Here is a 26,090-nt window from a genome sequence, read left to right on the forward strand (position 1 = left end):
CTTTAGGAAGGCCTTGCCCAAGGCTTCCATTTCAACGTGGATCTCCGGCTGCATCATGCATTGTCATTGGTTGGCGAACCGACCACAGCCCGGATGTCCGAGAGCCCACTCCATCAGAGGGAGTGCTGCAACGACGGCAATCCTGTCTGCTGTGCCCCTGCTGGACTTCTGCAGGGCTGCTACGTTGAAGTCCACGCACACCTTTACGAGGTTCTACCGCGTCGGCATGGATTCCATGGAGGAGTCGATTCGGCCAACAGTGCTAAGCAACCTGCTCGCTTGAGGTGAGTCTGTTCCGGAGGTAAGGGTTCATTGCTTCTATTGAGCCTTGCCACCTCCTGTGGTTGTGCATTGTTGTACTGCTATGTATTTGTTATTCATGAGCATGTGAATCCATGCCAGACCCCATGCTGAAGAAGCAGCAAGTTACTTTACTGTAACTATAGTTCTCCAGCATGGGTCTGGCATGGATTCACGTGCAAACCCTCCCTCGGACGCCTCTGTGGCTCTTCTTGGTCATACTGACACTTTACGTGCTTACCAAATCTGAAGATGGCTGCCAGAGGAGGGGCTTAGGGAGAAGGCAGTCATTGGATGGGGGCAGTATGACCCAGAGGACAGTGATTGGTTTAAAGTAGAAATGCAGCTTGTAAGTGAAAATGAAATTGTTTTTTCTTTTATAGAGGATTCCCAGCCTGACTGAGAATATTCATGATCCTGTGAATCCATGCCAGACCCATGCTGGAGAATTTGCGTGTATTACCTCTGCCTCTTTCTGGAAAAGCCTGTTGCATTAGTGCTGTTGTTTTTAATGCCTTAATTGTCTCTTCCTTTTCATCTTTATCTTTAGCGTGGCTGTTTGCTGCCCAGATTTTGACTATGGCTAGGTATCGTGCACTTTGAGTCGGCCATGTAGACTCATGGGTTTGTATATCATTCTTAGGGTGAGGCAACAATCCCTCTACAAAGTGTGAACAAAAGGCTTTGTTCCTCTGGCATAGCCATGTCCATTCCACTGAATGAGGTAAAAGCTTCTTCCTTTCGTGCAAAATATCTCAACTGACTCCCCTTCTTTCTGCCTGCAAGCAGTCAATTCATACCAATTAATTTGCTTGTGGGGAACCACTTGCTGGATATGTTTCATCAGTGTTGGAAGAGCTATTATTTCTTCGGACAATTCCCCAGTCTGTCACCTTTCGCTCACTGCCTCTGTTGGCTCATCCCACTTAACGACAGGATCTAAACTGACTTGCATGCCGCATTGGTGCCTGTTGGGTAAGTTAGTGCAGTCCAACTGGTGTGGGACTACACACGAATTATCTCTTGATATTTGGTAACCCACCTTTTGAAATAGGCCTATACTACACAAGTTGGTAGTGTGACTGAACAGCCAGGCTTATCTTAAGAGGGGTAATGTGAGCTGTAGAGCTGTGCAATGAAACCAGTAAATACAAGTATCAAATTAAACACTTACACACTTAAAGTTATATAAATTATTTATACACAGATATTTAAAGCATTCTTTAAAAAGCAATAATTAGTTGTAACATTAATCCCAAGGTAGCATGCAATTCAAAAGTGAATAATAAAGCAGGTAATTCATTTATATGTTAGACCTGTTCCAGGGTGATGTCATTTGAGATCAGTATAGCATGTATATAGTAGTATTACCTTTGCAATATTGAGTTTTTCGGGAGGGAAAGGTTAGGGTTGGATCAAAACAGACTGATGGGTTATAAGAACAGTTAGATTCTCCCAAATGGATGCAGACAGTCTATTGTCCCAGTATTAGTGTTCAACATTAAAACCTGTAAGGGAACAAGTACTGCCAAAGCCAATGGGTTCAGAAGGAGGCCTTTAGGGAGCCAGGACAGGCAAAGACAATGGGCAAAGTCAAAGTTCTGATGCTCTTCTTAGAACATTTTTCTTAAATAGTCTATTTTGTTCGTAAGAGAAATCACAGCAACTCTGTCACCTTTAGAAAGCACAAGCTGTAAGGCCAATGCAGGTAAGTTGTGGTCAACTTAGTGTAGGGTTAAATTGCACTCCTAAATATACAAAGCACCCCAAATGGCAAAAGGATAAAATACCCCAAGCCCCACAGTACCTTGAAAATGAAGTGTTCAGCTGGTTGTCTTCATGATGCAATGCAGTAGACCCTTGTTTCTGGTCCTTGGTCATGGTGACGAAAGGGAGGACGTCTGGTGGGCTCCTGCGGCAGCACTTGTGATAGTCACCTGGCAGCAATGGATTTCTGTTGATTCAGCGGCTCTTTGTGGTGGTGGTGCCTTTTTCTCAGTGCCAATGAATAACAAAAAGCTCATGTTGGGATTTCCTTGATCCATCGCTCCTGGACTCTGGTGACTGGACTCTAGATGCAGATTTCTTGCTTCTGTAGGGTCCCCTGGATGCCCATGAAGACCTGGCCAGATTCGAACTTTGCAAGACAATGCACTCACAAGTGGTCGAGGTATCCTGGGTATTGGGCTTCTGCAGCCTTAAAGTCGCTCCAAGTCAGTTGGGGGAGAGATTTTGCGCAAAGATAGTTTGTCTCGAGGCTAGTTGGTCCCACCAGCCTAAGGGATGAAGTCCTTTATGGGTCGTCCTGTCAATTTGAAAACTGGGTCAGCACAGCTGCAGGACTTAACTGGGCATTTCGTGGTCCAGGAGTGTGCTGCTGGCGTCTTATCTTGTCTTCTGATGTTTTCCTCCGGTGGTGAACTCTTCTCTTAGACACAAAAACCTTGCTTTTTATGCAAGTCCCCTTTCATTCACAGCCCTAGACTGTCAATCACACAGCAGGGTGGCTGTCCTCAAGACAGCTAGCCGGCCAATCTGAACTGGTTTCACTTAGGCACACCTAGAGACAAAGTACCGGGACGTTTCGGGACCCTCACTTCCTGCCTTTCCAGGCACACTGAAGCCCGCCAAAGGCAAACTACACAAAGGACTCAAACCTGATGCAAACAGAGTAAAAGCACAGAAGAATGAAATAACAACAAATGGTGAAAAGAAAAGATGGGAGGGAGATTTTGAGAAAATGGTCACCCTTGTTTGCAGCACTCCACCTGAGGTATCAACCTGCAGATACATGTTGCTAGGTAGTAAAAAAGAAACCACTGCCACCAGCCATTCAAGTGAGTTAGTGTAACCACATGTTACATGAGGAATGGGTTAAAGGAATGACTATGTATCCACCTATCAGAAGGGCATTGATAAATGCCAGATCCCTGGATGCCCATGCAGTCAACATTGCTGACTTAATTATTGACCATAATTCGATTTTCTAGCAATAACCGAGACATGGGTGCATGCAGTTGCAGGACCTTCCCTCCTAATTGCTAATCCGGACAACTATACGATCTGAAGATCTGACAGAGAATCCTTCAGAGGCAGCGGAATTGCCTTTATCGCCAAATCTACCCTGGGTCTCGGGGTAGTCTCGCATTCCCCTGCCAAGTCATGTAAATGGATGACAGTCCAACTTCCTCTTACCAGCTCGCATACTATAACGGCACACTTGATTTACAGAGTCCCTGGACCCATCGGCTCCTTTGAGGAAGAAATCACCCTTCTTTCCACTAACACCAAGCCTTCCTCGCAAATTCTAATATTAGGTGACTTCAATCTTGGTTTCAAAGACCCCAATTATCAACCTGCCTTGGCCCAGGCGAATTCCCTGGCTGAACTAGGCCTCACAGAGTCCTTCACCCGATGCATGATAAAGGAAGAACCCTAGATTGGGTACAAGACCTCAACTCTGAAACTACCATAACCTCCATTGAACCCTACCCGTGTACTGACCACTCATTACTTACCTTTACCATCAAAGGCTATGGACTCCCAAATAAACAAAACCTTATGGCTCCACCCATTCCGACCAGAAACAAAAGGAATATCTATTCCACGATTGCAGAATTGACAAAAGCTAACAAACCAACAACCGTAGCTATCTACCATTAGGTATTGCATCGTGAAACTGTTGTGGTTTTACAAACTTTAACTCTTGGCTGAGATCTTTACCTAGGGATGAGAATCCTACTCTCTTGATTGTTCAAGAAACCATAATCACTAAAGCTTTTGTTATTTTGCATTTATATAGCGCCTTATATACCATTGGTATGGTCTGAAGGCGCTGGTAGGTTGAACGCCCTTGGGAACCGAAGTTCGGGTCAGTAGAGAGTAGCGAGCGTCCAAAGGTGCGTGTGCGCACCAGGTATGTGTGCAGCTGGTGTGGAATTCGTGTGGTAGCTGCTTCTTAGTGGTAGGTGTGGTGGTTGAGAGATCAGGAGTATGTGTTCGCACTGGCAGGATTTATCCAGGTCGAGTGTGGCTGCGTTAAGCCTGAGGAGAACGCCTGGGGGGGTGAAACCAGCAGTGTTTACTTAGAGTGATGGGGAGTGAGTGGGATATGTTGTTATGAGAACAGTTATACCGAATGGTGTCATAGTATCTCTGTGTTCTAGTTGAGTGGTGGTGTAAAGAAAAGAGTAAGCGTGGGGTGTGGTATGATATATGTTCTTTCAAATGTTCTCTGCACTCCAAAGCATATTATGTACGTCACGCAATTCTATGCGATCTAGAGAGAGGCTATTGGGCAAACTTCTAAATGCATCTTTCCACAGACAGGCTATTGGGCACACTTCTAAATGCAACTTTCACAGAGAGGATATTGGCACACTTCTAGATGCAACTTGCAGAGAGAGGCTATTGGTCATACTTCAAAATTCACAGAGAGGCTATTGGTCACATCTTCTAAATGCAATTGGGTACACTTCTAAATGCAATTGGGCACACTTCTGAATGCAGCTTTCTCAGAGAGGCTATTGGTCACATCTTCTAAATGCAATTGGGTACACTTCTAAATGCAATTGGGCACACTTCTGAATGCAGCTTTCTCAGAGAGGCTATTGGTCACATCTTCTAAATGCAATTGGGCACACTTCTGAATGCAGCTTACTCAGAGAGGCTATTTGGTACAGATGGCTTTACTACCCACTGCCTTCCGGCTGTTCAAGGAGTATCTGCAAGACCATCAGGTAGCTTGCCCATTTTAGTAAACAGTGCCAACCATCACTCCTCATTGATTTCGTATAGCAACAAAATATTGGCAATATAATACTCTCAATCTAGTAAACCTTTTTGACTACTTTTTAAATTATTTTCATCTACTTTAATCTGGCCAAAACAACCCTTGAGTCTTATTTTTTTATTTTTTTATTTTTTTTTAATTCTTTAGATGTCTTAGAAGATGCCCTCCTTAAGAATCCAGATTATCACATTATAATTGGTGGTGACTTTAACGCCATGTGTCTTAAGTCAACCTCACTTCTGCAACCCTGGACCTCACAGAGCTGACGCTTGACGTTATTCCAGAGAGGTCAACAATGGGTACAATACTTGGATGATTAGCACCTATATATGGTGAACTTTAAGAGCTGTCTCCGTTCTGGTACTTAGTACGGCATCTTCTTTCATTGATTACTTCTTTGTATCCTCTATTCAATAAGTGATGGTTGATTTGGACAATAATTTGAGTGATCACTTGCCTATTTCACTACAGATGCATTTGAAGATTGATTCACTTGTAATTGATGCAACCTTGGCCCAGACTGACCAATTGAAGACATCTGTACATAGGCAAGTTCTCTGCTTAATCTGAGTTGCCAATCTTGTTAATAGGGATTCTTGGCACATTTCTGAACATAACCAACTGCTATATAATCCCAAAGAGTGTGTTGGAAAAACTCTTATCAAAATCCACCTACGCGTAGAACCAAGAGCTTATCTAAGTCTCATTGCTACTCTTATAATGCGGCAATAGCTCAGCATAAACGTGTTAAGAATCGAAGTCTTAAATCATCACCCTATTTGAACTTGAGCTACTGAAAATATAATGAACTGAAACACAGCATCTGTCAGAGGTACCGAAACATCTGAAATTTATTAATTCTGATGCTTGTGAATCTGCTTAGAATCCCATGCTGTGCATATAGTTGGACATCCAGTGGGAACCCCGGAGTATTGCATCTTGTCTTTCGGGGACCGAAAGGTGGCGTCTGCATAGGCGTGTCTGTAACACTATCCCTATCATAACGTGTAGTGTACCCAAAATCCCTCGCGCGCCGAGGTCCCTCAGATTGTTTTTTTCCGCCCAGATAACTGGTCGCCGTATAGCAGAGCTCTTACAGAAGACCTTGTTGATCTTATACCGACTTGTCGGTTATTCCCCGTTAAGTCACTTCGGTCACAAGAACATCTTTGACGAAGACTGCTGGGAATTCGTCTACGGCGGTAGATTTCGTCACCTACGATCCGGCGGCCGGACTTTCCACATGGTCAGGCCCCCTGGCCAACCTTTACAGTAGGGAGAGTGGGGTCGGGGTGGCCATATTTTCAGTATGTCTTTCCTCCTTTCCCCTCCCCTCTGTCTGGTCATCTTCCCCTTTGGCTATGGAAAGGACGCCTTTTAGATTCTGCCCTAAGTGTAGGGTCAGATATCCTTGGAAGGACGAACGCAGGACGTGCACCGCCTGTCTCACCTTAGATCACGACGAAAAGCGGTGTGCGGGCTGCAAACTCTTCGGCCTAAGACCCTTGAGGAGCGCTGTGTAAATCAGTGGGCCGCATACGGTATGTCGCGTGTGGAACCCCCTTCCCCCACCGCCACACCCGCTGAGTGACGGGGCACCTCAGATGACCAAACATCCGTTGTGGATATGATAGACCTCGAGGCGGACACTTCTAGGCCCACCACGCCCGTCCCTGAACCTTTAAGGCCGGACTCTGGTCGCGCTTCAGGGACAACACCCGGTGACGGGGGCGTACAAGCGCATCTCACTAAACATACAACCCCTACACAGGTTTCAACATCCTCGTCGAAAAAGGTGAGCGTTGTGATGCTGGAAATGCATCAGAGGGACAGGGCCTCTGAATCCTTGTCCTTTACTGCTTTTTATCGTGTGTTCTGTCATGTTTTCTGCCCAGGAGTCCATGTGTGACTCCTGGCAGTGCAGCTCTCTTTTGGTTTGGTGTACAGACCCATGGGATACCCTTATGGCACCCATGGGTAGGGGTACAACCCTGTGCCCCTAGTGTATGTTTTTGGGCACCTGTGGGTGGCCCACAGAGCAGGGTATGGGCTGGTGGCAGCTCCATGCTGAATTTGACAGGTGCTCTGGGTGTCCTCCATTTTGGGATACCCAGGCCCTGCCATTGGGATCAGTTGATTCCTGATAGGAAACAAGATGGCCCCTGTGGCCTCTTGCTTTCTATTGCCTGTTACCTTGTTTTCCCAAAGTCCTGGGAAGCCCTGACTCTGTCCCTTCCCCCTGACTGGCTGTTGGGTGGAAGTTCCATATATGGTGTTGTTGTGAAGGCCCAGCTAGACTGACTGGAGCCTTCCCAGTGACTGTATGTTGTGGGTACCTCCTGTGGGTGGGACCTGGGTGAATGGAGTGTGTGACCAATATACACTCCTTGTTGTGGTTGTCTGGTTTCTGGCATGAGAGACAAAGACTGAGACAGCCCTGCCCGAAACTGGCCTGAATGCAGTGTGTAGTGTTGAATGGCTGGGTACTTGTCCCAATCCACATTCCTTGTTGTGAGTGTCTGAAAGGGAGGAGTGGGGCCTGAATGCACTGTGTGCCTGATTGGCTGACTGACTGCATGAATGCCCTTCTGTATGATTGGCTGCTGAGTGTGTGCCAGCAGTGTGGATGAGAGACAGAATAATATATCTGGGGACCTCTCACCACTGGTAGAAGGTTCAGGGAACGTTCAGAAGGTTCAGGGAACGTTCAGAAGGTTCAGGGAACGTTCAGAAGGTTCAGGGAACGTTCAGGAGCTGAGTCTCCACTCTAAGAGTAACGAACTGCTGATCCTCGACGTCCAGCTGGAAGAAGAAGACTTGCTGTTGCATTTGCTTCGACCGATCCGAAGGCTGCCGAAATCGTCGAAGACTGACCCGAGAGAGGACCTGGTAAGGCGCCCTCTTCCCGTGCTCCGAGGGACCATCGAGCACCGCTCCATCTTCGCCGAAGCGCCCTGGAAGACTGACCCTCGAAAGGCTGCCGACCCGAGACGGGACCGCCGAGGAGATCGAAGTGAAGCACCCGGACATCGCCGCCGTCGAAGTCCATTGCCGTCGACCAGGGTTCGCAGGTTTGTGTAACCGCTGGAGGCCCGTCAAAGTTGTGTTGCCCAGCCGTGGGAACCACTTGACGCCGTGCCGCCGACGACCGGAGCCGTCCGCTCCTTTGCCTAAGAACATTCGAATCGAAGGACTCCCTCGTCCGCACCGTCGACCGCTTTATCCTGCCGGAGAAAGTCGAGGACGACCAACGCGCCGAGGAGAAACCTGCCGGTGGGTTTCCCGCCACCCGAAGACCACAAAGACTCGAACGACTCGACGCCCTTGCTGGGCCTCCGTCTCCACAATCTTTGCGGTCCAGAACCTTTGTCACCGAGGTGCCCCGCACGCCTCTGCCTTGCAGGACGCCGACGCGCCGACGAGCACCGCTCGGACGAAGCTGCCGCCTCATCGACGCCGTTCTACCTTGTTTGTCGACGGACGTTCGATGCCCCGTGTCTCCCGCTTGAAAGGGAAGGCATTCAAGAAGGGCCGTCGATTCCCCGTCGCCGAACACAGAGTTCCTCGACGCTTCTCGACGATCCGTGACTCCCGCTTGAAAGGGGGTCGCTCAAGAAGGATCTGTCGACGCCTCTTCGAAGAACTCGACTCCACCAGGTACATTGGGGGGGGTAAAAACATTATAGGAGGGAATAAGACTTGCAGAACAATATATGGACTGGGCTTGTGCTATATCTTTATTTTACAGGTTGCCCAGGTGGGGGGATCTCCACACAGAACTGTGCCTAGTGGTAGGGGCCAGTATTCTGCCTATTGCTCAACCATCTTATTTTCTCTCCTCTCTATTGCTGGTTTCACTGTATTGATCTGTGTGACATTGTTACAGTATTGTTGATGCACTTTAATAAGATCTAATACAAAGGGTGGTACCACTTTAGAATTGTATATATTTGCCATTGTTGATTTTCCTGAGTACAAAGTGAGTTATTATGATAAGTGTACATAACCTTGAATATTATATGAAGACTGTGTTCTAACCAATACAGTGTGTGGACATTCCTTTGTGGGGGCTTGGGGTACACTGTACTTAAGAACCAGCCTGCATCACCTCCTGAGAAGCTAGGCCTTGATTGCTCGACCATTGCTACCGTACTAGAGAATCTTGGCTGGGGTCCTCTGTGCCTCTCTTCTACCATATAGAGAGCAGAAGTACAGACACCCCCCACCGGTCTTCTTCACAAGCGCGCCAACAGGGCCGTCGGAAATTTTGATGGTTTCCTCGGATCGCGCAGATCCAAAGCCTTCCCCGCATCCGCAGCAGCGTCTTGCGACTGGGCAAAAACAAGTAAGGGTGCTACTCCAAAAACTTCACACGTCGAAGCGTGGAAATCCTACGCTGCAACGGTCCCGGAGGCCGCGGTAGGCCCGAAAGCCACGGCTAGGCCTCTAGTCGAAAAACCGACCGCTAGGCCCTCTAATGCTGCGGAAGGTAATACACCTACCGATAGACCATCGGAGCAATTATCTCATGCCGATTCGGCGATTATCGAAGACTGCATCGAGAGGATTACAGTGGCGGTGGGACTTATCCCGGTTTTGCCTAAAATTATGGGGCAAGCCGCAGAAAAATCTTCAGATGCGGTTTGGGGCCCCGATTCTCACAATACTTATGAGGATAGCCAAGAGCCTCTTTCCTACACCCTAAGACTCTTTTCGGCGTCGTAGGGCGGAAGACAACATTTTTCCACCCGTAGGGTCCTCCAAATGGACTAGAGAGAAATTCGAAGGGTGTTTGGATCGGCTGGAGAGAATTTAGTTTTTCTGATCATCCATCCCTGAAAAGGTCTTGTGGAGAGCCTAACCCTCAATTTTCTTCTCATTTTCAAGATCAGCCTTCTGTCCCCGTCCAGCAGGAAGACATTGTCAATATGGACACCTATAGGGATATTTACAATTAAGAGGAAGAAGCTTCATTTCTACAGAATTATGAAGAGGAACAGCAGGGTGCAACAGACAATTGGGAAGAAACCCAGCTGGAGGGAACAGACCCATGGACACTGCCACATCAAGATCAGGACACTGATGTTTTGTCTGGATTCCCCTCCGTCCACCCCGGCTCGCCAGGCCTCACCTGTAGATGACCAGATGGCCTTCAACTCTGTTGAAAAAGGCAGCTGAACACTTTCAGACCCCTACTAAAGAGGCTATGCCTGAGCAGGATTTTGTAGAGGATATCCTTAAGGAGAAGCCTCCATCTAGCCAAGCCATTCCCCTCCTAATTCCCTCAAAAGAAGGTTGGCTCCCTCCTTTGTATCACCAGCTCAAACCCAGGCAGTGAACCCAAGAGTGGAAAAATTATTTTGGCCGTCTCCTTCCGACCTTCTATACATTAGAGGGCATGCCATCCCTGACTCTCTGGTAGGGACTACCCTAAAAAGGGCAGGGGTACCTCTTGCCACTGGGGAGGCACCTTTGGACAAGGAATACAAGAGGCTGTATGCTCTAGGCAAACCAGTCACCACGGCTGCCGCATACACTATGCGGATAGCAAATAATACCATGCTATTGCCAAGTTATGCTGACTCTCAGTGGAACCTGCTCCAGTAAGGCCTCCAAGAGGTTCCAGAACCCGTCAAATCCAAGCTTTTCTCTATTCTAGTCGAGGGAAGACAAGTGAACCAGAATGTAATTAAAAACACCCTGGACATGGCTGAAACCGCAGGCAGGTCTCTGGCCCAAGGGACCCTACTCAAAAGACACGCTTGGCTGCGTACTTCAGGGTTTAAACCGGAAACGCAGGCCTCTCATCAATAAGCCTATTGAGGAAGCTAACCTCTTTGGGAAAGCGGTTGATGAGGCCTTGGAAACAGCCAAGAAAGAGCATGAGACTCTTAAATCCCTGCAACAGATCACCCCCCACCCACCTGTCCCCCCCCCCCCCCCCCCCCCAGAGAGGTAATAACTCTCGGCGGCAGGCCAAAACAACTATGGCACAGGAAATTTCAACACAGGACAAACTTCAGGAAGCCCTGCATACTAATCTTCAAGGGGTCAGCGACGCGGCAGAGGTAGAGGCCCCAATCCTAGAGGAACTGCAGCCTCTGGTCAGAAATTACCACCAGATCCAGGGACGCTTAACATCTTTCCTCACGGCACGGGAGGGGATAACTTCAGACCAGTGGGTCATAAAGATGGTCGCCCACGGATACTGCTTGGAATTCGCCAGACCTCCACAATTCAAACAGCCGCGCTCACGGCGCCTTTCAGCGGACCATCTGGAGATCCTGAATCAAGAGGTGGAAGCGCTGCTGGGAAAGGACCCCATAGGAGCATCCCTATTCTTCAGGTAAACAAGGGTATTTATTCAGTGTACTTCCTTGTACCCAAAAAGGACCTCGCCATGCGCCCTGTTCTAGACCTGCGCCCAGCGAACAAGTTCATAAAACCCCAGAAGTTTTGCATGGTAACACTACAGGAGGTGATCCCACTGCTGAAAAAGGGGACTTCATGGCAATATTGGACATGAAAGATGCATACTTTCATATTTCAATGTTGCCAGTGCACAGGAAATATCTAAGGTTCATGATAGAGGACATGCATTACCAGTTCAAGGTACTTTGTCATTGCCTCGGCGCCAAGGGTGTTTACCAAGGTCCTGGCAGTGGCTGCAGCACACCTGTGCAGACTATCCGTCCCAGTTTACCCTTACCTCGACGACTGGCTCATCACAGGGGACTCATACAACACATGTTTATCGAACACCTAAAAAAACAGTAGATCTTCTGTTCAGTCTGGGTTTTTCAATCAACGAGAAGAAATCCAGTCTAGTCCCCAGTCAAACAAAACAATTTCTGGGAGCTCTAATTCGGACGAAAGACGGTCTCATCTTTCCCTCTGAGAGGGTTCAGACATGCTTTTTCAGATTCCTCAATATGTAGCCAGTCGTGAGGTGACGGTGCACAAGGCCATGCGCTTGCTCGGAATGATGGCGTTGTGCATCTACTGGGTTCCCCACGCGCGGCTGCGCATGCGTCCCATGCAAGAGTGGGTCAACAGCCAGTGGTGTCAGGAAAAAGGGAAATGGGAAATGACCTGCAAAAATAACCCCACTTCAGCTAACAAAGGGACCCTACTTAAAATTATAGCCAACTACAAAGCGGAAATTATTTTAGCTAAACGCAACAATGATCGGATTGACAAAGCCAGTTTGAGTACCAGAGAACTATTCACCATACTAAGGGAACTGGAATCTCCTTCCCCTCCAACAGATAACTGCATTAAGGGCATGACCTGGTTCACCAAGATCCAGGACGCACTAGCTAATAAGATCGCTCTGCTCCAAAAAAAAATAGTCACAAAAACATAACCTCCCAACTCAAGTAAATAGCCTGATGACCCGTCCCCACACTCCTAAACCTCCTCAGCGATTTCGATTTACCCAAGTGTCCACCGTAGAAGTGGAAAACATTATAGCATCTCTCAAACCCTCCAACTGCCAAGGAGACTCTTGCCTGGCATCAACAATGAAAGAAGCTGCCAGTGAACTAGCCCCCTTTATCACTATGCTTATGAACTCCTCTTTCCACACATGTACTGTCCCCACCAACCTTAAGAATTCATGGGTACTCCCACTTCTAAAGAAACCTCCTCTGGATCCTAGCATCCCCACTAACTATAGACCCATTACTACTGTCCCCTTTCTATTAAAGAGCATTGATAAAGCGGCCTATATCCAGATACAATCATACTTGGAGACCCACAATCTACTAGGACTCTGACAATCTGGCTTCAGACCCCAACATGGCACAGACAGCCCTGATTGACATGAGGATCCAGATTGACGACCGGAAAGATAAAGGGAAATATCAGCAGAAGCAACGGCGTGGATCGAATCTTTCTTAAACGGATCCATGAGAGTTTTCTCTGCATCAGCAGCTGGTGATCCCATCCCTATAACGTGTGTAGTCCCGCAAAGGATCCTGTGTAACACATACTATGTGTTCACCAAACCATTGTTTGATGACCTAGACTATCTGGGTGTCAACTACACTAACTATGCAGATGACGCCCATATCCTCATACCTCTGACAGGCGACTCTGACAAAGATCTAGCTCTAGTGAACAAAATCTATCACATCATTCCGGCCTGGATAGCCACACATGGTCTGTGCCTGAATGAGAAGACCGAGCTGCTACACCTTCCAATCAGAAGAAATTGAGCAATCAATACCTTTCTTTCAACATCGATGGTAACGGTATCAACGTGACCAAAGAGGTAAAAACCTTAGGTTTCTACCTAGACTCCTGATTGAGCTTGCGTAAACAAGTTAGTGCCGTGGCTTCGGCGGCAGCTTACATTTGTAAACTGATCCACACCTGTAAACCATTTTGCTACAGAAAGCTGCAGCACGTTGGCTAGAGCTCTAATACACTCAAGCATGGACTACTGCAATACACTGTACCTTGGTGCGAGCAGATAGAACGTCAAACTCCATATCCTTCAGAACAATGCTCTTAGAACAGCCTTCAACATCTCTAGAAGACCATACATCTCAGTATTCAGATGGGATAATAAATGGCTCTCCATCAAGGATAGCATGCAACTCCAAACGGTCTCCCTGACCTACAAATGTCTCCACAACTCAGCCCCTCAATACCTCACTGAAAAGTTTCTCAAACGACTCCACTCGACCCACGAGGACGTCCAACTCCTGCTGCCTTAGAGTCCCCAGGTTCAAACTGAACAAAGCAGGTGGCGGTAGCTTCCCTGTCACGGCTGCTCAACTCTAGTACTCCCTACCCATTACCTTAAGAGCTGACCAATCCTACAAAATCAGAAAAAAATACCAAACTCTGGAGATGAGCCAAAGACCTACCAGCCTGTTAGATGTCCGCTACCACGACTTTTCTACGTAGTACCAGTGCCGATACGTTATAGTATATTTTCTGTCTTATGTTGTCCTGATTTTTTTTGTGTCCTTTATACATTGCTTCTATGTATTTTTTATTATTGTAATCCTATGCACTGTAACTAAGAAGCTGCAAATCCTTGTAATGCGCCCATGTTTTGTAACAAAGAAATTGTGCATTCTTGTAATGCACCCAGCTACCCTCTTGCTGGGAGCGCTTTATAAATATCAAACAAACCCCCCAACACTTCACATAGGGTGGTGTGTGCTGGGCCCATAAGGTCAAGTTAAGTAAGAAGGGGGTCATCTTACTATTCTTGGGAACAGTAGTACAGCCAAGAAAATGTAGTTCAATATTAAGTGACACTGCACAAAAGGTGCTGTATGTCACAATGCAAAAGCAGATGCCTAATGGAGTTTACCAGGTTCATCTGTGTATAGGTGAGTTATAAATGCCATACCATAAAAACAGTAAGGAACAGAGAAAATCATAGTTAGAAAAACACGTGTGAAAAAAAGGTCCCAATCACTCGGGAGTCCATCAAAAGAGCTTTTGGGGGGGGGGGGGTCTCTAAAGTTAAAGGGAATTGGCGGGGGGGGGGTCTCTAAAGTTAAAGGGAATTGGCACAGAAATGAAGTTTCTCTCTAACAGTGCCATATATCTGCTGGCAGAATGCATGAAAACATCTGATCTGTATCTCCCAATGTGAGTGAACCTGTTAGTAGCCGGTCTGTCTGGGTGTAACACTGTTCTGGATTTTGTCTGGCTAATCTTTAGTAAACTAAAGTAACTCCATCCTATTTCAGGGGACATTGACCTAGTGTGCTGAATTAACAGTATCAAGCACAGGCACTTCTCTCATGGGAAAAGCCTGGGTTACCATAGACTTTGATGGGGCATTTATGATCCAAAATAAACATTTTGACACTATTGAAGGACATATGTTTGAATCAAGCTTACACCCTTGGATTGCTTGCTCGGTGCTTAGAATTGTTCGTGAGGGGGTACACTTGGTTCTCCTCATTCACCTTTTTATGTATCCGCCACGTTTGTTTGCATAGCCTTTGTACTATTGCAAATATGAACATATCTCGTTGCGGGGGCACATACACTTTAGCTTGTTCCACTCCTTCAACCCCATTTTTGATCCATGCCAACACTACCCTTTCCATGTCGTAGCCTGTAATCCTGTGGGCATGAGGTGGCGAGGAAAACGTCCTATCACCAGGTATCAGATAGGGGAGGCCTTTTAACGATTAAAAGGCCTCCCCCATTCTAACAACTGCCGTCTCATCCTCTAAGATCACCTTTCATTAGGGTGTCAGGGCTGAGGTTCAAGCCTTAGCTACATACACACCCTTGATTCCCATATCTTCATGGTCTCCCTCTTCCCAATCCTTTTAAATCTCTTTATGATCATATGCACATGCTTTATCTTTTTGATTGTGGCTAACGTTTTTAAATCTATGCTTCTCTCATAGATTTCTGTCTAGCATAATCTTCCCATTGTTTATATGCTTACCATTGCAGGGGTCTAATCCCCTGATCACCCTCAGCTGCTAACATTTCCCTTAAATAGCCCATTTTTTCTAGGTCAAAAGACCCATGCACTGGGAATTGTAATTCAGGGTTTGTTGGCAGTGTATTTGTGCCATTTGCACATAAACCCTACCCCAAGCCTTTTCTTGATCATGAACTCCCATCCTGGCATGACTTCCTGGGGAGTAGACACATTTTGGCTTGCTCCATGCATCCGTCATTTGGCTAATTTAACTCTGAAGCCTCCTCCAAGAATAAACCTTGTGGCCAAAGCTCTCCATCCAATGTCTCCTACGGGAGACAGAAATGGGTTGGTTCACTTTACCCTCTCTGAATTTGATTCTTCCAAGTGGACAGAATTGCAAAAGAATGGCTCCAGTCGAGGTCAGGCGGCAGGAGTCGATCTTTGAGCAGTGAACATAGAGGTGGCCCCAGCTCAGTTTCCTTTTGTCTTGGGATGGCTGAAATTGCAAGGAAAAACTACTTATGGCATATGTTGAAGATCCTGAGAGTCGCAAGGCTCTGCTCGGAACGGCAATTGCTGCAGTGCAGTAGCCCAAAAGGCAACTGGTCAGTCCATCGTGGAAGCTTCCAATGCGTGGATCAGCAAGTAGGGTTCAAGACTGGTTGTTCCCACCCGTCCAATTGTCAAAACTCCAACAAGGGTCTTCTGTTTTCAGGCAGATGAGCAGGATTTCACTGTGCCAATCACTGGAGTCAATGTTGGTCAGCTCCAGAAGTCTTTGAGTCATCAGCAGGCTGCTGCTGTTTGTAGAAGTCTTAGTTCTAAAGATTATCTGTCGAATAACTGCATAAGCCCTCCTTTTATCCAAGATTCAGGCTGGGAGCAAGCCCACCAATGGTAAGGGTCTTTGCCATTCAAACAGCCAAGGGTTTTCCAATCCTAGACCACCACTGGTCATAGTTTCCGTCCAGCAACAGACTTTCGGGTGCTAGAGCATGTGGACTGAGACCAGACAGTCATTCAAGCCCGCCCCTCCCACCCCCACTTGCCTGAGCAAGCAGCAGCTGGAAAGGGATTTTCCATACAAGGCATTTCCTGACCTGAGAATGCAGGAAGAAGGCCAAAGAGCAATATGGCCAGAGAACTAGCAATATACTGTGGCACGTGGGGTACTAGCCACCTTTAGTAGCCATTTGTGGTAAAATAACACAAATTGACCAGTGTACATTCACCACATGAACACCAACAGCCACACAGGTAACTGCTGCTTCCGACCTGCAGTCCTCAACAAGGCAGTTTTCTGCATCTGCCTCTCTATATCCTACAGTCCCACCTCTGTTCTTTTTTTTTTGGTTCCTTTTTTTTTTTACTGAGCAATGTGCAGGAAGGCCAACGTTATTGGCAGAAGAATGCTTTTCACATGACCCCTGACCTATTTAATACCACCTTAATTTGATGGCGCAATGCCAACGCTAATATCCAAGTATCTGAACCCTCCATTGCCACCCAGGCCAGCAGCTATCCTGGTGTCCCATCGCTATCCTAAGATATTGGCTTCTCCTTTCTAGATAAAATGCCTACACATTTTTGTTTAAAAATGTGAATGGCCAACATATTTGATTACCCTTAATGGTTCTGGAAAGCTGTTGAGCTTCTACTTCATTGTTAGACTTTTTATGGTAATATAACTTATATTTTTAGCTTTTTCTGGGATGTAACTTAATGATTACTTTCAACATATGCAAATATTCACTTATCTTAAGTGTGTACTCATAAGTCCATTCAGTCTTTAGTGCAGTTATTTGATAGCTGGCCAGTCAGGATGCATTGGGAGGGTTGGTTTACTTTAGTATCTGAATTTCTTCTGAGGCTCTAAACCACAGGTGCACAACTTACGGCCCGTGGGCCAGTTGCTGCCCGCCATGCCATTTTATCCTGCCCGCGAGGAACGAAGACTTTCCTAATGGAAGGCGGCCCGCAAGTAGCATCAGCCGCCCTCCATTAGGAAAGTCTTTGTTGTCTTCCGGGCCGGACAAAACACTGGCGTTCATTGGTTCAGTGCACACGCACCACGTCGCTCATACGAGCCACGTAGTGCGTGTGCTGCACCAATAGAGTGCCAGCACTACGGCTGGCGTGGCCAGTAAGGCTTGATGCCGGATGGCATTTCAGCCTTCCCACGCCAGCCGTAGAGCCAGAAGCCTTGCCAGTGTTCCAGCAAGTCTGGTAAGTATATGGGGGGGGGAGGTGGGGGGCTGTATGTTTGTGTGTCTCGGGTCTGTCCTGACTGTATTTTTGTTTTTGTATGTATGTTGAGATGCGGGGGAGGGGTGGGAGGGTTGTCGGATCTGTATGGGTGTTTGTATTTGTATGTCTGTGCAGTGAATGTTACGATGGGGGGGGGGTGTCGGGTCTGTATGGGTGTTTTTGTGTGTATGGGCAGTGTATGCTGAGATGGGGGTGGGAGGGGTTCGGATCTGTGGTGTTATTGTATGTATGTGCAGTGTATGTTGAGATGTGGGGGGGTCAGGTCTGTATGGATGCATAGTGTATTGGTGTATGCTTGGGAGCTAAGTGGGGGGGTGGGGGTTTTGGGTCTGTATGGGTACATAGTGTATTGGTGTATGCTTGTGAGTTTGGGTGCTGAGTTGGAGGGGGTGGGGGGTTCGGGTCTGTATGGGTGCATGGGCTGGGAGCCATGGGGCATAGGGTTTGGTTGAGGGGTAGGGGCCATGGGGCATAGGGTTAGGTTAGGGGGTGGAGACCATGGGGCATAGTGTCGCACTCCAAGAGTGAACCCAATAATAAAGCTAAAACAGGCACAGTTAGATGTCATCCTTTGCTTTTTGTGGAAACCTATCTCAACAAAGGCCATACTCCTCTTGGGCAACCCAAACAGCAAAGTATAGTGGTCCAAAATAACGGAATGTCCAATCAGGGGTCAAATATATATATATATATATATCTAGAAATAAAAACAATGGAAAATGTGTAGTACAAAATGTAAGTTTGAAATACAAATAGTTACACCTCAAAAATGTATTCTTTTTCGATGTGTTTAATAAAAATTGGGGGTTGAAAAGGCCTCCTGTCTTGCCGCGCCTACCGCCCCAACCACATTTACTTTTCGGCCCACTATAGCCATCATGTAAGGTACTTTCGGCCCTCTGTCAAATCAGTTGTGCACCCCTGCTCTAAACTGATTTGTGACCATGTTAGAGAGCCCACTTTTTACCACATGGGATCGCCCCATGCACTTCTTGCCAGGGTCTGGACTTATTTTTCTCCCAGCCATGCTTAATCCAAAGCCTGAGTGGGGCTCTGTGTTCCTATGTCTTTTGCATTGTGCAACCTTATAACCCTAAGGAAGCAGAACTCAATAGGTCACACTTGGTATTCCTGGAGGCTACCCTCTTTGTTAGTCATGTGGCTGGGCTGGTGGCGGCTGTGTCTTTTTTTTCCTTTTACATAAAATTGAGGCAGTCTCTTTACCTTGAAAACCTGAGAGGGGGCTCGCATGATTGGCCCTTGCCCTTCTTTGTTCACCTGAAACAAGTTCTGACTGGCACATGCTGTCTGGAAAAGTGTGGATTCACTTGCTTGTGTGAAAGCCCTTCCTGTGCGCATGGGTGTGCTTCGAGGGATGGATGATATGGGCTGACCACCCCCGTCTTTAAATGATGGTTGATGTATGGCTTGGTGGTGTTCACTCACAGCAAACTCTCTCCCGCGCCCATTCACCTTGTCCACAGCTGGAACTCTGAACCTGTATTCGAGAAGGCTTACTGCTTGAGTAAGTACTAAAACTTTGCACTAGCATGCTTTCACGCTCCCAAAAATCTGACTGTAAAGCTCTGCCTCTCGAGGATGACCAGAAGGAATCCACACGTCGTGAAGGAATCTACAGTGGCACATCTTTCCTCTGATCTTATGAGGGACAACTGAATTGCAGCTCCTTCTCGAAGGCTTCCTCTTCCTGAAGTTCCGGACTGTGCCTGCATCATCTGACTCAGAAGCAGGCGCCCCTGCACTGCCAAAACTTGCCCTGTGCCGAACCGACCTGGAAATCATCCCCCAGAACATGAGGCAAGTGCTCTGGCTAAACCGCCCCGAAATGGGAAGTTCCAAAGCCCTGTGCTCCTTCAATTCCTGCAAACGCACTGCCCTGTCATTTTGTGTCTGGTTACTCTCTGGCATGGCACTACAAGCAAATCATGAACAATTGCTCTTCCTTGGGGGTCTCCTCTTCATGACCCCAGCCTCTGAAGCCAAATTGTGTGCCCACAGATGGTGGGAACCCTGCATCACTGCAACCACCAACCGTAGCAGATTCCACTTTCTGCCCATCTGGGCCCGACCCCTGACCTGGGAACCACTGGATCAACCATCACTCGCAATATGTCACAATGTCTTTGGGTCCATCCTGCACTGGGGACTCATTGCTGGATTCCTTGTCTGTCACTGAACCACTTGCACAGCAACTGCACCAGGAAACGGCCGTCTTGCTGCAGAACTGTTCCAGTCCTAGGGTATTACTCTCCTAATCATCCCCTGTTGCTGGCAGCTCTTTCCTTCAATTCTTCCTTCATCCCAGCACCCCTTCTGCTTCGGACTCTGAGCTTCTTTCCAAAGGAACACAAGAAACTGGTCCATGTGGCCCTATCGCACAAGGGTAACCTTCCCGCCAAAGGCTGTCCCTTCTCGCACTACTGGTCTCACATTGTCCCCTCTTGAACTTGCCAACCTAGACAGGTCAAGTATTTAATTTCCTGTTACATACTTCTTTCTTTCCAGGGGGACTCTGGACTGTAAAGAACTCTACCTTAATGGTATTACTTACCTGGTACATCTTGGCATCTTTTGTTTTATGAAGGTTGCTTACCTGTGAGTGTATTCTTTTTTCTTATTTTCTTACCTTACATAAAGAATAACTTTTTTATACTGATAGTGTGTGTAAATTCCCTTATCATAAGTGTGCACTGTACCTATTAAACACCACCTGAGTTGGGCCTGGTCTGCTGTGGTACGACTACGACTTGCAGGGGTCTGCAAACTTCAGCTCTGCATGTTTTCGCTCTGACTCGCATTATCCTGCCAAATTGGCTATACTGGCGAGGGCTGATGGGATTTGTAGTCCAAAACTTCTGGATAGCCAACGGTTGCAGATTCCCAATTTAGAGATTCTGGTGGGATTGAGGGCTTCACGAGCAGTGCCTGAGTCAGGAAGATCTGCAGGAGTACCCTGACAGGGCCTTAAGGTAGATCTCCCTAACGGCCACCTGTCTCACTGGTGTGTTCTCTCTCCATAGAAAGTTACAGAGGGACAGCAGGAGAAATTGGAACGACAGCACTGGAACATGACGAAACTTCAGCGGCATCAGGAACACATTTTAAGGTTTGCAGCATGGGCATTGGAGAGTGACAACAATACAGCACTCCTTCTTTCCAAGAAACTGGTGAGTTATTGTGTGCAACAAGAAAGTGTATTAAAAGAAATATCAGTCGTCTGGACATTGCATGTGTGCATGTTTTTGTGTGCCACTGGCAGACTTTAATATACTTTGACTCTTTCATGCATGTTTTAATTCTAGCCCTGTTTCCTGGCCATGGTTTTACTGTGTATTTGTTACATTTCTTGTTTTTCTGTTTTGAAGTAAATAAACTACTTAATACTTATATTTGTTGTAATCCTTATAATCAATTTGGTTAAATCTTTATATAGTATTCCGAGCAGGATTCTTGTTGGTTCTCAGAGCTAAAATAACTGACCTTGTAGTTTACGCAATTTAGTTTATTTTGTGCCCAGTCTGCTTTGATTACTAAAGTATAAGTGGGGTGAAGACATGAGTAACTGCCACCCCTATTTTTTTTTCTTTTTTTGCCGCAATCAAAGGGGCAGAGTTTTTGAATCCCCAAATGGGTGTATATTGAATTGCTCTACATGTCCAGCACAGATGTTATGTACTGGGTTGGATGTCCATCTACTACTAGTTATATATTTGACTTTCCTCCAAATGCATGCAAAACACAGATATAAAGCTGTTGGAGTTTAACAAAAGTCTGACTGTGGCTGGGGTACTGTCTCATTGGGTGTTAGTGTGTGGGGTGGGAGGGAAATGCTGACAATTAGGAGTTCTGCTATTCGTTGCTATTAGGCTCGCAGGAGTGTAAAGGCTCACTCCCTGACTTACACATGCATATTCATAAAATATAATACACCCCAGTGGGGAATGAGACTAGGAGGACAGGTTGCAAGATCAGATAAGTTTATATAAAGATGGCATCCAGACAACTCTGCTGCCTTGAGGACGCTCTGGCAAACAAAACAGTTACATGGAATTATAAGGTAAAACAGCGTCATAGATGACGCAACTAACATAGGGCGCTATAACAGAATTGGCTGGAAGGCGAAGACACATTTCGGTGTAGGCGCTGCTGCTTCTGGATTGGTTACCCAGATAGCGGGAGGGTGAGCATCACCAGTTCCAGCTGCATGTGTCCGGGAGGGGTGAGGGTTAGGTCACAGCAAGATAGAGTTGACCCTAAGCTGGCATGAGAAACTACCATTCTTCATATAATAAACAACACATTAGTATACTCGGGGACTGCACACATCTCTTAATTGCGCCACAATTGAATTTCACAGTTTTGGACACTTGGTCGTAAAATAGAAAACATTTTTTTATTTGTTGATGGCCCTTATTGATTACACGTGTTTCAGCACACTCCTAGTGCCTTCCTCAGATCAGGGCAATGTCTATTTACTAGATATTAATGATACAACATAAAATTAGAAATTTAGCAAATAGAAAATTATAAACATTACAATTACAGAGAGAAACAAAGCATATTGGATTCATATGTTTTGCAAATTCCCCAAAATAAAAATTAAAAAATAAAAATATAAAATAAAGATGCATGACAAATTGAGACATTAATTTACAACCATAAGCAACATTAATTAAATGCACAGACCCATTTGTAAACAAAACCAAAAATAGTTGACACATACCAGTCAGAAGTCGAAAAATCAATTGGAGGAGTGTGGAGGTGGGAGTGAGGGGTAGTTGGAAATATAGGGAAAAAAGAAAAGAAGAAATGAGAGTATTTGAGTCCATGGTCGAAATCACGAAGTTGCATTGATTCACTTATTCGAAAAATCCCAAATGGGTAAATCTAGCTTACCCATCCACTGATTTAACAGCTACAAATAACGTGATAGATGGCTGAGTCCCATCAGACTCCAAACGATTTCTAAGGGAACCGAAGTAAAAAATCCGAGTCACTGCGCTGTATTCATACATTATTATTCTATTCAAACATGCATTCATGTGTACAAATTCCTCTAGTACGTATTTCGCCTAACATTAACATAGGTTTCCCTTCAAGAAATCTAAACTGGCTCCCATTCAACGTAGCGTTTCCGCACGGCAGTGCGATCTGAACGGTTTTCAAGTTGTTACCCAAGTAATATCACATTTTATCATTGTGTGCATTAACAATAAAGAGCTTATACGGGTGAAGATATCAACCGAAGTTTGGAACGCGGACCCTTTGTTGATTGGTGCGTTATTGTGTGGGCTGAGCAGACCCCTAGGGCTTACCTTACAAGTTCAATTTTACTGCATCACGCGTCGGGTTCCTAAGATGGCGGACGCCATTCTATGTTATTTATATATTAGATGTTACCATAGTAATGTTATTTGGTCCTACTTCTGTTTCCGTACTATGACAGCTGTCGGCCATATTTTAGTGGTAAGGACCTAATTATCTATGGATGGTTTGTACGTGTTCTTATACCATTTTGAATTAAAATGAAAACAGTCCTAAACTGGAGTATAGGCCCCATTATTTATGATCTCTCTCAAAACTTATTTACATATGGATCTAGTCCGATATCACATCTCGAGGAGTGTTATCTCCTCCAGGTGCATGCTGGGAGAAGTAGTCCCTCTGATTTTCTACGGCAGAGCGGGCCTGGGGATAACACCCGCAAACCTTTTTATTTTTTTATTTTGCTGTATTCCGGCCTGCTTCTCAGGCGCTTATCTCTGATCTATACAATACCGAACACAAATTTTCAAAATTCTCCCAAAGAACATTTTTTACAAACATTATTTATAGAAAGTATGACATTTCTTTGTCTGTGTTGAGGCCGTTTTCTACACTTCTGAAGAAATTGATGAGTTTGGCCTCCTCTTGACGTAACAATAGTTCCTGGTTGCCTCCTCTGCATCCCAATGTCACTTTTTTGAGCCCGATGAATTTGATTTGTTGTTTGTTGTCCATCTGGTGGACGCGCTGCCATTGGTCCGCTAGAGGTAAATTCTTGTCCTGGCTTCCAATCACTGCCAGGTGTTCCCTGATCCTGAAGCGGAGTTCACGAATCGTACTGCCAATATAGATTTTCTCGCAAGTGCAAATGATGGCATATATAACATGCTTACTTTTGCAGTTTATCTGTTCTCCTATCTTGATTTGAGGTCCATTGCCTGCCTTAAAGATGTTTGTCATAGGTGTGGCATATTTGCACATAGTACATGTGCCACACTTTCTAAAGCCTGGGCTGGATTCTTTTAGCCAGGTCCTAGTTGTCTCCTCCCTTTCTTCTGGTAGTAATGACGGACTGAGGCTCTGTTTCAGGGTTTTGGCTCGTCTATAGATCAATGACGGGTGGTCATGTATATAAGACTCGATGTGAGGGTCCAATTTAAGTAAGTGCCAGTATTTTCTAAGAGATCTCTTGATAACATAGTTGTTTGCGCAGTATGTAGTAATGAATCGCACCTTATCTGACGGATTAGGTTTCACCTGTTGCGTTAGGGTTTGTGTCCTTGGAATTTTTTGTGCTTTGTTATAGGCAGTTTCAATACACTTCCTTGGATAGCCCCTGGCTTGAAATCTCCTGAATAAAGTTTCACATTCTTCATTAAAGTAAGATAGTTCATTACAGTTCCTCTTGGCCCTAATGTACTCCCCTTTAGGGATATTCCTGATTACCGGTTCATAGTGGCAGCTCGTTGCATATAATGTGGAGTTTACTTCTGTCTCTTTCCGATATGTTCTGGTTTTGAGGTGTTCTCCCGAAACATAAACATTCAGATCCAAGAAATTGATCTCTGTCTTACTGCTAATTCCTGTGAACTCGATGCCTAGCTGGTTATTGTTGATTTGGAGTCTGAACGTTTCCAGCTCCTGTGGTGTGCCATTCCATATTAACAGGACGTCATCAATGTACCGGGTCCATTTGATGACGTGTCTGTTATACGCCTCTGTAGTGTAAATTAATAAGTCCTCAAACATGCCCATTACTAGATTTGCTAGTGCTGGTGCATATTTGACCCCCATGGCAACCCCCCGTTTCTGTTTGTATATAGTGTTGTTGAAGGTAAAGATGCTATTATCTAGGGTGGCCATGAGCATTTCTTTTAGCATGCAAACGAATGAAAAGTGTGATGCCGATTCATTCTTAAAAATATAGTCAACAGTATCAAGTGCCAAATCATGTCCAATTGACGTATATAAGGCCTTGACATCCCACGTAGCGAGATGGTATGTAGGCTGCCATTGGATGTTCTCAACAATATGTAATGCAGAAGTTGTGTCTTTTAGGTAGGCTTTTACCAGTTTAACTTTAGGCCTTAGTATATGATCTATGTATTCCGATAGTGGTTCTGTGGCCCAACCTATTCCACTCAAAATTGGCCTTCCTTCCGGGATAGTAGAAAAGTCTTTGTGCACCTTGGGAAGGAAATAGATAGTTGGTAATGTCGGTTTCGGGATGAACAGAAATCTTTTCTCATCGTCTGTGATGAGGCCCTGTCGGTGCCACCTCTCAATTGAGTCCTTAAGTTCTTGTACTATTCTGTTCGTCGGATTACTTGACAGAATTTGGTAACAGTTGGGTGTATCGAGGTTATTTTGTGCCATTTTTATGTAGTCCATACGGTTCAAGACAACTATGTTACCCCCCTTATCAGCTTCTTTGATGACCAACTGACGATTAGTTTTGAGTTTCCAAAGTGCATTCTTCTCTTGTAGTGTAAGGTTCTCTCGTTCCGTCTGTCTGCAGTTGTGCCTCATTTTGTCTTGGGTATTATACAGGTCTTTTGTGACTGATTTGTAGAAAGCATCTATCATGTTGTCAGGAGGTAATTGTGGCAAGAATTTGGATGTAGGTCTAAGTTCTTTACTGATTAAACCAATGGGTGTGATTGTTAATTCTTGCATGGTTTGATGAATAGGAAAGTTGTCTGATTCTTGTAATGATCTTAATAGATGAATATTGCCCAATTCCTCAATCGTAACTTTGCTTCTTTCTACTGGATCCGAAGTTCGTTTCCCTTTCTCTACTTGAGTAGCAAAGAATTTCTTAAGTTTTAATTTTCTCACAAATTTGAATAAGTCAATATGCACTTGCATAGGTTCCATATAGGCAGTTGGTGCGAATGATAGTCCTTTGTTAAGGAGAGAGATTTCATCCTGAGATAGATCCGTGTCTGATAGATTCATCACAAGAGTATTCATTGGTTCTGTTTGGCTACTGCCCTGGCTCCTGCTCTTGTCACTCTTCGATAGTCTTCT

General features: G+C 45.8%; 1 protein-coding gene across 1 annotated transcript in view; it reads left to right on the plus strand.

Annotated features, from left to right (window-relative positions):
- Window positions 1–26,090, plus strand: part of TRIM28 (tripartite motif containing 28) — a 980,216-nt gene that overhangs the window by 144,687 nt on the left and 809,439 nt on the right. The window contains exon 7 of the mRNA XM_069639014.1: window positions 20,816–20,962. Coding sequence (XP_069495115.1) covers window positions 20,816–20,962 — 147 coding nt within the window. The remainder of the gene's footprint in view (window positions 1–20,815; window positions 20,963–26,090) is intronic.

This window comes from Ambystoma mexicanum, chromosome 1q (assembly GCF_040938575.1).
Source record: "Ambystoma mexicanum isolate Mex_15411 chromosome 1q, UKY_AmexF1_1, whole genome shotgun sequence".
NCBI lineage: Eukaryota > Metazoa > Chordata > Amphibia > Caudata > Ambystomatidae > Ambystoma > Ambystoma mexicanum.